This window comes from Myodes glareolus, chromosome X (assembly GCF_982192425.1).
Source record: "Myodes glareolus chromosome X, mMyoGla1.1, whole genome shotgun sequence".
In the NCBI taxonomy this organism is placed as follows: domain Eukaryota; kingdom Metazoa; phylum Chordata; class Mammalia; order Rodentia; family Cricetidae; genus Myodes; species Myodes glareolus.
Genome location: NC_142053.1, coordinates 60901709 through 60917293, shown reverse-complemented (window position 1 = coordinate 60917293; position 15585 = coordinate 60901709). Strand labels below are relative to the sequence as shown.

At 35.8% G+C, this 15585-nt stretch overlaps 1 protein-coding gene across 1 annotated transcript; it reads left to right on the top strand.

The window, feature by feature from the left end:
• The first annotated feature begins 626 nt into the window (after positions 1–626).
• LOC125389479 (uncharacterized) lies at positions 627–2885 on the top strand. The gene has a single exon (XM_048418037.3). The coding sequence runs from the start codon at positions 647–649 to the stop codon at positions 2756–2758; it is 2112 nt and encodes a 703-aa protein (XP_048273994.3). The 5' UTR covers positions 627–646; the 3' UTR covers positions 2759–2885.
• The last annotated feature ends 12700 nt before the right edge of the window (positions 2886–15585 follow it).

The following is a 15585-nucleotide window of genomic DNA, read 5'->3' as shown; positions in this document are numbered from 1 at the left end:
CATTTATGAGATGGATTATTGTAATGACAGAATAGTTTTATGAATACATTTAACATATTAAAAGGATGAATTACATAAATGTATTTCAGTGAAACTCTGATTTTAAATTCTTTCTTTGGATCCTTTTAGTATAACGTACAAACAAATAGGTATTCTTTACCCCTGCAAAATGTTTCAAATCTACATTGTTTTCCCTTCTCAATCCCTCAAAGAGTTAAAGATTAATATGAAACTCACCTGAAGGATACAATGAACTGCTGATTTCTTGGACATTTAAGGCACTTTCCAGGAAAAAAAAAAGTTTTAACAAAAATTCAAAGAGATATAATCAGAAAAGACAGGAACGCGAATGAAAATTGCTTCCTTTTACAGCAAACTGTTCCTTACATAGGCCTTATGAATGCAAAAACAAAGTTTGCAGGCATGCCTCCTATTTGCATGAAAATAATCAACATCTTTGCAGTTAAAATCAGGCACTTTTCATGCCCCCGCCCCCCACCCAGTTTAGAACTCAAGTAGTTCCTGTGTTGATTCTAGTAACCAAGCTTGTTTCTATTTCGTCATTATTTTGCAACAATTCTCCTTACTTCTTCAAGACGGCAATGCCTTCGCCACTTGTGCCTCAGCCATTTTTTTACCAAAAGCCATGTCAACGCCATTCAACCTTTTTACCATGAATACAGCAAGCCTTGATGCAAGAAAGTACAATAAAAGACACCAGTTTTGTGAAGGAGTCAGAATCAATGCCACCAAAAGTGAACAGGATGCCAGTAAGATATTTATGGGGGGACTTTCCCCAGAATTGAGCAAGCAAGCACTTCTGGAATACTTGTCTCAGTTCGGTGAGATAATAGATTTTATCATAAAAATAGACCCAAATACCGGACTCTCTAGGGGATTTGGATTCGTGCTTTTTGAAGACAGTTCTCCTGTAGAGAAGGTGTTACGAGTGAAAGACCACAAAGTGGATGGCAAGAAAGTAGAGTTTAAAAGAGCTAAAGCCATTGAATCTCAATTCCCCATCAAAAAGATTTTTGTTGGAGGGTTGAACCCTCAGATGTCTGAAGAAAAAATAAGATCCTACTTTGGCACATTTGGGCAGATAGAAGCTATTGAACTTCCAGTATGTTCAGATACAAAGAAAAGAAGAGCTTTTGGCTTTATCAAATACATGGAGGAAAAGCCTCTTAGAAAGGTCTTAGAAACCAGGTTCCATTTCATTGGCTCCAGCCGTTGTGAAGTTAAAATGGCACTCCCTAAAGGATATCCTGGACGACAACAACAGAGTAAAAATAAAGCTAGCACTGTGGTTAGGGAAAAAAAAGCTGTTCCAACCGATAGATTTGAAAACCACTGGGGAGGAAGAGACAACCAAAGCTTCCACTTTATGGCTAACTCAGATGCTCAAGAAGCCAATCTAGGTGCCCCAAAAGCTGGCACAAGTACTTTGAGAGCAAATTCAAATATCACTTTAGCAAGTTCCACTAGTTTCAGGAATACCGCCCGTGAATACCAGGTAAACCTCAGTGTTTTGGTGAGAAATTCAATGGCTTTGGAGGCAAGACAGAATGCTTTGGGACCAAATTCAGATTCCTTTGGGGTAAACAACTATACTCTGGGGTCAAACCCTAATCCTTCCTGGGAAAACCAGTATGCTCTTGGGGCAAGTCCAAATTCCTTCAGGACAAGCCAGTACATATTAGAACCATACCCAGATGTTTTGGGAGAAAGCCAATGTGCTTTGAGGGCAACCTCAAATGTCTTCTGGACAAACAAGTGTCCTTTGGAAACACACCCAATTGGTTTGGGGGTAAGCCAGTATACTTCGCTGGCAAGCCCTAATGTCATCAGTACAAACCAGTATCCTTTGGAAACACACTCAAATCGTTTTGGGGTAAGCCAATGGGCTTTGGGGACAACCCCAAATATCATCTGTACAAACCAGTGTCCTTTGGAAACACACCAAAATGGTTTTGAGGTAAGCCAGCATACTTCTGGGGCAACATCAAATGTGTTCTGGACAAACCAGTATCCTTTGGAAACAAACCCAAATGCTTTTGGGTTAAGCCAATGTGCTTTGGGGGCAAACCCAAATGCCTTTTGTACAAACCGCTGTCCTTTGGAAATACACCCAAATGGTTTTGGGGTAAGTCGGTATACTTCTGGGGAAACCCTTAATGTCTTCAGTACAAACCAGCATCCTTTGGAAACAATCCCAAATACTTTTAGGGTAAACCAATATGCTTCTAGAAAAAGCCCAAATGCTTTTGGGGCAAGCCAGTATACTCTGAGTTCAAACTCAGATACCTTCAGTCTAAACTACTATAGTTTTGTGACAAACCCATATGATTTTCATACAAGTCATTATGTTTTGGCAACTACCCCCAGTGTTTTCAGGACCAGCCCAAATGCTCTGGGTGCAAACACAAATGCCTTTGGGGCAAGTCATTATGATTTGCGAGCATCACATAATGTTTCTGATGCAAATCAAAATGCCTTTGGAGCAAATGTGAACTTTTGTGAAGCAAATGAAAGTGGCAGAAGCACTGAAGGACTTAATTTGTCTCAAGTAAACAACAATTTCTTGAATATCTACAATAACCAGCCCGCTTTTCATGGCTCTAATGGAGATTATTTCTTTCTATATAGCTATTGGGCTTATGACTTGGGATCTCTACTTAATTCCAATGAGCAAATAAACGAGTCTTCTCGCCTTGGTAATAGATACCAAGGAATTTATTCAACATTTGAAGCCTAAAGATGAAGCCTTTAGCCAAGCAATACTCAGTCCAACAATGAGGAGTTCAGAGACTTACATGAAGTGGTCCTACAACTGCTTGTTTGGACATTGTCGCTACTTGCAGCACCTTTTGAAGTAGCAAAACATTTTTCATCACCTTTATGCTGTGAAGCTACAAGAAGAAAAAGACTGGAGACTATCTTGTAGAATTTTTTTTTCTGAAAAATAAATATTTTAAATATTTCTTTTTGAGTGGCTTCTATTTTGAACTGGCATTTTCTTTGTGTTCTCTTTGTTGTGGTGCAGTGGGAGGAAGTCATATCACTTGGTCCCTTCCCTTATTTTTCTATGTTGATATGTTTGGCTTGCAGGTACCCATACATACAATCACTGATCTTTATTCCAGCTCTCTTTTTAATTTTATTTTGAGTCAGATGGTCATGTCATTTAAATTTTCTAGTTAACATAATATTTTAAAGAGAATGCACTTTAATGTTAAATGATATTTAAAAATATAATCAAATTTTTTTCAACATGTAATCAAGATAATTACTGAGACTTTTTTTATATCATTCTTGGCATTCTTGGAATATAGAATATTTACTTTATTGGAACATCTCAGCTCTAATTAGTTTTGTTTAAAAGCCTCAGATTATGTGGCTACTGTCTGTCATACAGAACAGTGCAGACTGAAAATAGACCTACATTATTTACTGAGAGTATTTTATCTTTAAGGCATTAAGGAGAATTTTGGAAAAAAAATTAAAAGAGAATGATACAGGACATCAAAGGTCTGGTATATACCCAACTGAATGCACAGAGCTCATTAATAACATGGTGAAATCAATTTCTATCTTCAGATAATTCCTGATTAAAAAGGAAAGACAAGTATAAAACTGAAATTTTGACAGCTTTATAATACAGGAAAAATTTTAGAGGGGTCACTGAAATTACTCAGTACCTGTGTATTTATTAAAATGTAAATATCTGAAAGCAAAAGGTGACTTCCTCATTGTTTTTCTATTATTCTTAATATCTAAAATGATTCTTACTCATAGTATAAGCTTCAAAGAATTATTAATGACACAAGAATAAAATTAACATGTATATGTTGTTCACAACAACATAAAATACAAGAAAGCTTACTAGAAGCACATGAAAAGGATGATATTTTCAAATTTACCTGAAATGTTTGTTTGAATATTTGAACAAATTTTGTAACTTCCATGGAAGAATTTAAATATATAACATTTAAATATATTTTATTAAAATATGAAGACTAAATATGACACTATTTTTAAAACAAAATTACTATATAGAACTTAAGATATGCTACATAGATTCTGCCTACAAATAATAGTTTGATGTTCATTGCTTTTTAGAACTAAAGTATACTGAATCTTGGGTTGAAAGCACCAGGTGTTACATCTACAAAATTAATTTAAATACTTCTCTAACTGATGTTTTCTATTTAGGAAACTATAAACTCATCATACTATGTTGTTATAAAACAAAGTGTAAATTCTCAGGAAAGCTAACATTAGAATTCATAAAACTAAAAACATTATACAATAGTAAATGTGGTTAACATCATGAAAATGTCTGCAAGTTCAACTTTGGGACAAAAAAACAAACATCCAGATGTATCCTTCATAAAGTGTTCAGGAGAATTCAGCTTCCATTCACAGGAGTTAACTAGTTAAGGGCAGGTGACTTGCTATTATTAAGAACACCTGTTTCTATTTCCCCTGAAATTAAACTTGTCTATTGAGATGAAATATAGCAGTATCTATACTGTTTGATGTAAAGAATTCAACCAAATAAAATTTCACTAAGTTCAGAGTCACTGCAGCAGATGTTTTGATATTTCATTTAGCCCTGTGATGCTTTTTTAGTTTCAGAAACTACACAAGTTTTTATTTTTCTGGTTCCAGCTGGTTCATTGGTTGATTTAAATTAAAACATACATACACACACACACACACACACACACACGCACGCACGCACGCACACACACACACACACACACACACACCAGTAGAAAAAAAGTTGGGTCAGTTTTGATTTTCATATTTTGTATATATTCAGAAAAATTACTTTAAACTAATCTCTATTTTGGCAGTTATGATTAATTCAAAATTCTTCTTATACCTATACATTTTAGCTGTTAGAAATTAGGTTAAATGATGCTATCAGAAGTTGCCAAAACAACTATTTTTTTTTATATCAGTCCAATAAATTTTCATACTATTTATATATAGGTATCTAAGATAACTGTTTATATATAGATTTGATAGGTTTGATGTGAGATTTTTCTCTGTATGTTATAATTACCATTAATGAATAAAGAAACTGCTTTGGACCTATAGCAGGACAGAACTTAGGTAGGCAGCGAAGACAGAATTGAATGCTGCGAGAAAGAAAGGCAGAGCCAGAGAAACGTCATGGAGCTGCCTCTGGAAACAGACATGCTGAAACTTTGCTGGTAGGCCACAACTGCGTGGTGATGCACAGATTAATGGAGATGGGTTAAATTAAAATGTAAGAGTTAGCAAATAATAACCTGAAGCTCATGGGCCAAACAGTGGTTCAAATAATATGGTTTCTGTGTGATTATTTTGGGGCTGAGCAGCTGGGAACAAACAAGCAGCATTCCTTCTACATAGGTATATGACATATATAGATATTCACATACACCTGATTAGATGCTATCTAAGAAAACATGTGAAACCCATATTTTAGAAATTTATTACTTTCTTTAAGAAAATAAAGGCTGAATCAAACATATTACATTCTCCTAAGTTCTGGGTTGATAATAGAAATTTGCATGTCATAAATATATTGTAATAGTCATTAATACTGAAGTGGCTAAGTTTAAAGTTTGAACCTTTTAAATGCTTCATTCAGAATATTAGCCATTAGTCAAACCTATACTTGTAAGATGTTGTCTATTAATCAACATCCATACCTTCATATTTAGATAAAGTATATGCCTAAGAAGAACCTCAACTCAATTAGAAACGTAGAATTACAAGGAAAGTTTAACAATGCTCAGATAGTATGGAGAAATGTGTGAAAAGTTTCCGATTCATACCATTTTGTAGATGAGTAGCATTTCTTTCAGCTAATACACTATGTTACGTGAGGTATGCAATTTTTAAGAAAATGGACCTTAGGAGGAAGTTGAATTTAGAAAATAAATTACTAATTATGAGAAAAATATATTGAATCTAAATTAGGTCCTTTTGCTGTTAATACACTAGATTCCACAGTTCACATTCTTAAAAGCTCCGTGGTAAACCTTCCTAACTCTGTTCTGAGAATTAGCCATGAAAGACACAGTAGATTCCTTAATTTTATATTAATTGCAACAGTTTGACTTGATCCAGATCTTTGTTAGTGATACAAAGCTTTCGTACATCATTTTTGCAGTGAAAAATCTGAATATATGTTATGAATAATGACTTCCACCTCTATACATATGTCCTAAACAAAATCCAAAGATCCTACTGTGGAAATTCTGATATGCTAGATAATATTTGATCTGGTACTAACTGACTGCTTACACTGAGAAAAGTTCTTTTACCAATACAGTCACTGTAATGCTATGGTAACAACTGATATTAAACAATAATGACTAATAATTGTCAATCATGACCTCTTAATTACATTTCTCCACAAGCTGAAATATTCATCACATGCAGAAATGTGCAAAACCAGGGACTTCTGTAATTAAGTATTGACGTTGCCGACTCTGGTCTCTGCCATAAAGCTACATATTGCATTGGTCTGCAGAAGAACTGTGATATAAAATATGTTAAAGGAACTCTGTAAATGCAAATATAACAAAAATACAATTGACTTTTATGGATTTAAAGTCTTAAATGTATGTAAAAGCTTCATAATATACTAGACACAGACTCTAAAAATGGCAAAATGGTTCCCTAAGGGAAATCAGAATGATATTTCACAATACCATTTTTAACAGCCCACACTGTTCTTTGTTACTCCCTGATTTGCTTGGGGGAAGGGTTCTCACAGAAATGCTAAAAAGGCTCCTAAAATTTAAAACCATAAGATATTGCTTAAAGGGGGAAAATACATGGTAGCTGTCTACAAGTCTCCTGCTGAAATTCACTTTTGTACTTCTATTTATACAGTCACATGAACACATAGAGATTTTATCTCATCCACTAAAGCCTTTAATAAAAGATTCATTTGCAGAAATAAATAACACCCCACCCAAATATTTATAGATTACTGGAAGGTCAACATCTATGGGAAAACTAATCAGCTAATAGCTATCCTGACTCCCTAGGTAGATGATTTATTTCAGCCATTCAGGGAAAAAGAGAAAGTTTTGACTAATTTTCTTAGCCCTTAGAGGCAATTGGGAACAATAGTGAAATCTGATTGCAATATACTTATATAAATTGATAGACCTAGCTGAATATTTCTCCCAGTTTTGTAATAAAACTATTAATAAAAATAATAGCAGACATTATTATCCAGAGGTATGAGGTATTTTATTTAGTTTAAATCCCACAGTGGCTATTTTTAAAGCTGATCATTGCTTCTATCACATAAATGGGAGACCCCAGGTTTAAGTTATTTGTGCACAGAAACACAGTGTTTCAGTCAGTCAGTGATAGATTCGGGCTCTGAATGAAACTCTTTCAGTTTCCCTGAGGCCTGTTTGATTTTTTACTGTATGATACTGCCCCTCCCCAAGCATGGCATCATGTGAAAAGTAAGTAAAAAGAGAATTTCTGCATTCTTCTGAAAAAAGAGTGTTCAGGTAAAGATAGTAATATCAGAAACACGCAGATGCAACAGAAAGGGCCTAAAACCTGAGGTTCAGTAGTAGTGGTAACAACCATAAAAATGAATTGCACAAGAAAAGACTATTTTGAAAGGTAGATAAAGAGATATATTTTTAAATTCATGGTTGTACAGTGACAATTCAATTTCCTATGAAAAAAAGCATTAACTTTTGAAGAAATGCATGCTATATCTGAGGCAATATTTTGACTGTGCAACTAGCCAGAATGTAGAATAGAAACTACTGTATTTGCACAGGAGATAAAAGGGACACAATACAAAATTAGGTTTCAGGAAATTAAAACATAGTTTTCCTTATGACAGTAAACTTCATTTTCAAGCACTGTTAAAATCTATTCTACAGTTTGTCCAAATAATTCATTAACACAAGACCCCTAATTCAAACTTGTTAACCCCTTCATCCCTTTGTCAAATTACTCCTGATTTGGTCTTTAAAACCTATTGCAATCACAGTCAGTAGCTACTATGGTGTTGTTTATTTAAAAAAGGTTGATCTAACAGCTTACCATTTTGTAGAATTCAAACTAGAATTTTTGGCCAATCATTTATTTATTGAAGCCTATGTTTATAAATGTGAAAAGGCCAGTGTGTGTGTGTGTGTGTGTGTGTGTGTGTGTGTGTATGTGTGTGTATACACATATACATACAAAATCTTCATTTCAACTTTAAACATTGCAGAAGAAATGGGACAAGAAACTTCTTCAGTGAAATATAGAAGACACAAAAAATGTCAGGAGAGTTTAGTTTTAGACCTTAAGACAGAGTAGATTAAAATCCCCAAACAAGGACTCAGAAGTATCTTAAAATCCACTCAAAAGTATCAACAACCACTAACAGCTAATGATTTTAAAGAACACCTTCCCCCAGAAACAGTGCCAAGATATAAAAGAGGAAGTGCTGTAACAAAAAAAAATAAGATTTGTTGAATTTAAAACATTACTGCTACTGAGTCACCTTGGAAATAGTGAAAGAAGTAAATGGAGAAAGTGCGTGAGTGTGTGTGTGTGTGTGTGTGTGTGTGTGTGTGTGTGTGTGTGTGTGAACAAATACAACACAAGCCATCACAGAAAGATATATGTCTTTGGATACATTTCTGAATTTTTCTAAAGGATTCCTGAAATCTCCAAAGCCTATGTAATTATTTTTTTAACACATTAAAAGTGCATATACTCTAGAACGTTTACTGAAAAAATAAGATTTAATTTACTTGCACTGTAGAGTTTGTACTGTCTCCAACATCAGTGTGCTAGCTAGAATCCAGAGTTATTGGAGAAAGTAATATCTGGTTGCTCTGCTTTAGAGGGTATCATGGGAAAAAGCAAACAAAAGAGATTCATGTGGGAAATGAGACTCAAGTTTTACATTAAAAATCAATATTGTCCCAGAAAAATTTACAATAGAAGGAGTATTAGACTCTATACCATACTAAAACTAACTGAAAAACAATTGGTTAGTTTTAGAGATTTTAAGGAAGTGTAGATCATTGATTAAGTATTACAGTTTGTGTCTAATGAAGACTAGTCTTTAAAGTATGCTTCAAAATGTTGGCTGGGGGTTGCTGAGGTTAATCCCAGCACCCACATAAAAACCAAGATATAGTGGCATGTGCTTTAGTGTTGAGGAATTGGACACTAGAGGATCCCTGAGATTAACTGACGAGCTAGTGCAGCTCAATCACTAAACTCTGGGCCAATGAAAAACTGTCTATAAAAAGTGGATGGTGTTTCTAAGGATGCCATCAAAGTTGTTAACTGATTCCTACTTGTATTTCCACACACAGGTATACACACATACACACATGCATGCTCATAAACACTCACATTCAAAGAAAGAAATATTGATTATCCATCAAGACTACCCTGAAAATTACTATAATTGAGGCAAATAAGAAAGATGGAAAATTTAAGGAAAAAAATGAGAAGGAAAATGAGCCTCTGACCCTAGGGGCTGGTTGAAGCCTCCAGTTACTTGACAAGCAAGAGTTCCATAACAATTAACAGCTATGAAGGTTGTTGACTATAACATGAAGGGGCCTGCTTGTTTGTGTTTCAGTCCTGCCCAGACCCCCAGCTCTTTAGTCCCAGAGAAAAATCACACAAAGAAATCTCTATAAGTTATAAAGCTGATTGGCCCATTAAGTCAGGCTACTTATTAACTAACTCTTACATCTTGGTTAACCCATTTTTCTGATCTATTTTAGCCATGAGGCTCTGTTCCTTTTCCAGTGGGGCAGCTCCCATCCTGCAGCTTCAGTGGTCTGGGCAGGAGTGGGAGGAATCAACTCCCCCTCCCCCCAGAATTCTCCTGCTCTCCTTGTATCATTTCCACTTCTTATTTGGTTTTCCCACCTACGGCTCCTGCCTGGCCAATCAGCGTTTATTTAAAACATGATTGACAGAATACAGACAATTCTCCCACACCACTTCCCCCTCTTTTTTTAAAAAAACAAACGAAGGAAAATATCCATAGTCCATTTTTTGGGAATGTGTGTGTAGTATTCCAGGCTACTTCCAGCTGGTTGGGGGCACTGATAATCTTATGGGGACCTAAAAAAAAATTATCAAGTCCTGACTGTAGTAGCCTGTGAGTCTTGATCATCTCAGGTAGCAGTCCTGAACCTGTTCTGGATGAAGAACTCTGATATCGGGCCATCTGTTCCTACCGGAGATTGCTCAGGTGGTCTCCCTTGATGAAAGATGATTTTTCTTAACTCTGAATAAATCCAGAGCCTCTCATTTTTTGTGGAAACCAAAGCAAAATCTCTTCTCCAAAGTAACATACCTTTTGACTTCAATTTTGAAGCCAAGGTATTTTCAAAATACCTATCTTGGATTAATTCTGCAGTATTTATAAGCAAATATCTTTTAGCAGCTGTTCCTCCTTCCTCAGCATTTAAACAATTCAAAGAGAGCATAATAGCATACAGTATCAAGATTCTCTGCGTATTTTCCATCTTTACGTGGCTTTATTTTAACCTCTATTTTTTTTATTTTTAACTTTAACTTTTGGCTTTTTGACCTAACGGGACAATTATAACTTACAGAGATCTATGTGTGATTTTTCTCTGGGACTAAACAGCTGGGGGGTCGGGCAGGACAGAAAACCCCAACAAACAAACAGGCCCCCTCATGTTTTAGAATGGTGCCCACGTGGATATCTGCATCCACAGAAAGCCTGAGAAAGCTTGGGAAAGACTAGAATAAAGCATTTCAGCCTTAGCAGGAAAAAGGCTGCGCTGTTTTAAAATGCCGGCTTTCTGGGCCGTCCTGCCTGGGAAAACTCGGACTCTTTCAAGCAGGCAGTGCAGACTATGTAAACACTGTTGCAGCTTGCTTCCTGGCAAGGACCTTGAAATGCCTTAAGAGCTTTTGACTGCTGTTTTCTTCGTATTTCTTAGCAAATTAAATACCCATGTGGTCAGAAAAAGAGAGATATACAGTAAAGAGAAATTCAAAGAGTAAGAAAACCTATAAATGGTTTACATTGTGTTAAAAATATATGCAGGCTTGAAAAAAAAAGGTTTAAAGCCTTAAAATAAAAAAGAAAGAAATAGAGTAGTTGGGTGTGGTGGTACACACCTTTAATCCCAGCACTAGGGAGGCAGAGACAGACAGATCTCTGGGAGTTCAAAGATAGCCTGGTCTACAGAGCTATTCCAGGACAAAGATATGCAGAGAACTTGTCTCAAAAAGCCAATAGTTAAAAGTAAAAATAAAAAAAATAGAGGTTAAAATAAAGCCACGTAAAGATGGAAAATACGCAGAGAATCTTGATACTGTATGCTATTATGCTCTCTTTGAATTGTTTAAATGCTGAGGAAGGAGCAACAGCTGCTAAAAGATATTTGCTTATAAATACTGCAGAATTAATCCAAGATAGGTATTTTGAAAATACCTTGGCTTCAAAATTGAAGTCAAAAGGTATGTTACTTTGGAGAAGAGATTTTGCTTTGGTTTCCACAGAAAACAAGAGGCTCTGGATTTATTCAGAGTTAAGAAAAATCATCTTTCATCAAGGGAGACCACCTGAGCAATCTCCGGTAGGAACAGATGGCCCGATATCAGAGTTCTTCATCCAGAACAGGTTCAGGACTGCTACCTGAGATGATCAAGACTCACAGGCTACTACAGTCAGGACTTGATGATAATTTTTTTTAGGTCCCCATAAGATTATCAGTGCCCCCAACCAGCTGGAAGTAGCCTGGAATACTACACACACATTCCCAAAAAATGGACTATGGATATTTTCCTTCGTTTGTTTTTTTTAAAAAAGAGGGGGAAGTGGTGTGGGAGAATTGTCTGTATTCTGTCAATCATGTTTTAAATAAACGCTGATTGGCCAGGCAGGAGCCGTAGATGGGAAAACCAAATAAGAAGTGGAAATGATACAAGGAGAGCAGGAGAATTCTGGGGGGGGGGAGTTGATTCCTCCCACTCCTGCCCAGACCACTGAAGCTGCAGGATGGGAGCTGCCCCACTGGAAAAGGAACAGAGCCTCATGGCTAAAATAGATCAGAAAAATGGGTTAACCAAGATGTAAGAGTTAGCTAATAAGTAGCCTGACTTAATGGGCCAATCAGCTTTATAACTTATAGAGATTTCTTTGTGTGATTTTTCTCTGGGACTAAAGAGCTGGGGGTCTGGGCAGGACAGAAACACAAACAAGCAGGCCCCTTCATGTTACAGTTGACAAAGAGATACCATTTGTTTTATACATATGGATGTGTCAAAATAGCCTTACATGTCTCTCAGAAACTACCCTATATTCTACTTAGCTTCTTTACAAATCCTTTGAAGTTGATAGCTTCAAACTCTGTCAAAATTGTATACATGACTGTTGTTAAAGAGAGTGAAGTGCCAGTCACTCTTGAAAGTCCACATCCATGCTTTCATGGGTGTATGTATTTTATTTCAAGCACATCTTTCCTTCTCTTCACCCCGAGGCTTAAAATATCTGTCAAGACAGTTATGAATTTGTGATATGTGTAGTTTTGGTTGGTGAAGTCAAAGAAATGGAAAGAGAAGCATAGTTCTCAATGTTGGAACTATCACAATTTGGCTGGAAGTAAATCAAATGAAGCATACACTTCAATGGCAACCACACTGTTAGCACATTATTGGACTAGAAAATGTTGAAACAGGGCCATCAATGCAAAGCAGTTGATAGTGGTGCTTGCCATCAAGCCTAATGACCCCAGTTTGATTTTATAGCCCTATATGTTAGAAAGATATACAGTCTCTGACAAGTTGTCTTTGATATCCATATAGACTGTGTGGCACACACACACAATAAATAAACAAATGTTACAGAAAACATTGAAAAATAACCAATAACCGTAATCATATTAATCTTACAAAAATAAATAACAATACAAAGACTTGGGAGACAATGCAATAATTCTTTATAAATTTATAAAATTAGATCAGTCAAAATTCATTAATTTATATAAAGTACAAAGGAGCCAAGTGTAGTATACTTTACTAGTATTGGCGACTTTTATGTCAACCTCATACAAGCAAGAGTCATCAGAAAGGAAGGGAGCCTTAATTGAAAAAATGTCTCCATAAAATCTGCCTGTAGGCAATGCAGTAGAAAATTTTCTTAATTAGTGTCATGGAGGAGAGTCCATCCCATTGTGGGATGATACAAAACCCCACCTCCTAAGATTCTACAAACTTCTAATAGTATCAACTAAGAATATGTCTTCAGTGCATGAGTTTTGGGGGGATATTTTTGAACTAAACAATAATATTGATATAACTATTTTGCCATAGAACATTCATATATATGGGAGCTCTTTCCTATAATCTATTGGTTTCAGAGTAACTGTTTTTTCCAGCACTAAATAGAGGAAAATTGTACAAGGATTTGACTTTGGCGGACTGTTTACATTTCTGCACTCAATAAAATGTAAATGAAGATGCATAATAAGTATCAACTGTGCCATATAAAGAATATGGTACATGGAAAATGAAATCAAGAGGAACTATTTGAAAATATTTTTATCATGAAGAGACAAAGGTGTGGAGAAAAAAAACTGTGCAAAGTTAATTTCAAACAATTATTAAAATACCAGCTGAGGTATAACTTAAAGCAATCTCTACTATGGTAGAGATTGTTGGTAATTTTTTTATCAAAAATAAGGAAAGGAAAATTAGTTTACCTTAAATATACAAAATAAAAGGTTTCATTTTGGAATTACCATATATATGGATTATATACAGATCCACATTAAAGTGGTATGGCTGAATCATATAATTATTCTTTTTAAATTTTATAATGTTGGAAGATGAGTAAATTGCTAATTATGATGGAGTTTCACTTTTGATGATTGGTGCTAGTGATATTTTTATTTCATATTTACTTGTATAGTTTTTTTTAGTTTATAATTCCATTGTTGTTATAAAACAGCATGATGAAAAGCAATTTGGACTACATTTTTGGGACACAGTTCATTGAAGGAAGCCAAGGCAGTAACTTGAGGCAGGAACTGAAGCAGAAGTGAACAGAGGAAAATTGCTTGCCAGAATGCTCATCTTAGCTTGTTCAGTTCCACCTAGAACTACCCCCTTGGTTTTGGTTTTTTGAGACAGGGTTTCTCTGTATAACAGCCCTGGCTATCTTGGAGCTTGCTCTGTAGACCAGGTTGGCCTACAACTCACAGAGATCCCCTGCCTCTCCTTCCAAAGTTCTGGGATTAAAGGCCTGAAAAAACATGGCCTATCACAGTCCACTTTCTTATAGCACACAGGAAGGCTATCAGGCCATGGGTGCCAGGTGCCACAGGAAGTTGGGCCCTTTCACATAAATAATAATAATAAAATAATAATAATAATAATAATAATAATAATAATAATAATAATTCTCCACATGCTTGTTCACAGGCCAATCTGATACAGGCATTTTAGAATCTGAGGTTCCGTCTTCACAAATGGGTACAGTTTGTTTCAAGCTGACATAAAACTGTACAGCATAATTCTCTGTTATCTTGACACACAAATGTATTCAATTCGGTTCTTTTTTATTCTTTCTCAAAACCCCAACATGGCATTGATAATATAAAATAAAAATCCCCCCACAGTATTTAAAAATTCCAACACTTGCCAGGCATAATTGCACACACCTTCAATCCCAACACCTAGAAGGCAGAAGCAAGAGAATCTCTGTGAGTTCCAGGCCAGTCTATTCTACAGAGTGAGTTCTAAGAGAGCTAGGGCTACATAGAGAATCTCTGTCTTAAAAAAAAATCACACTTTAATGTACACCCTCTTTAATACATCCGAAGATTCTTTCAACTTCAAAGTTACTCTAAAATATACAAAGCTTTCTAACTATGGGTTCCTATAAAACAAACAAACAAAAAGCAAACCAAATAAATTCCCTGCCAAAGATGGAAGAGGGAAACCAGGGCAGAGCAGCGATCAAATCAAGGTAAAACCAGTTTAGTGCTTGATATCTTGTTCCCACTCATGATAGTCCTCTGGGCTTTAAAAACCTCCAAAGCATACATGGCTTGTATTCTAGGCAAAAGACAGCTCCACAGCACTTACTGATTGTCATGCCAACATACAGTTGTTTCCAAATGTGCTGAACAAGACTGCAATTTCATGAATAATTTTCCTGGACTCTCTGCAGGGACTTTGACCCGGGTAGTGTATCTCCAAGATCCCATCATGATTTCTTAATCAGTAGCACCAGAGGGACTCCTATACATTACTGAGTTCAGCTGCCAACACAAGATACAACCTAGTCATAGTTCAGACCCATATTTATACAATATACACAGATGTAAAAGTGTGAGTGGCCCCTTGGATGCTAGATTTGGTTCCAGTTCCCTGCTCATGACAATCTCTGAGTCTATGCTTAAATAAACCTTTATTATACTCTGCCCTTGGCTAGTGTGGGACTATTATTATTATTATCAACAACAGAGTGCTGCCACGCTGTGGAACAATGTTCTGTACCCTGTCAGTGGTATTTTAATAAATGTTGATTGGCCAATA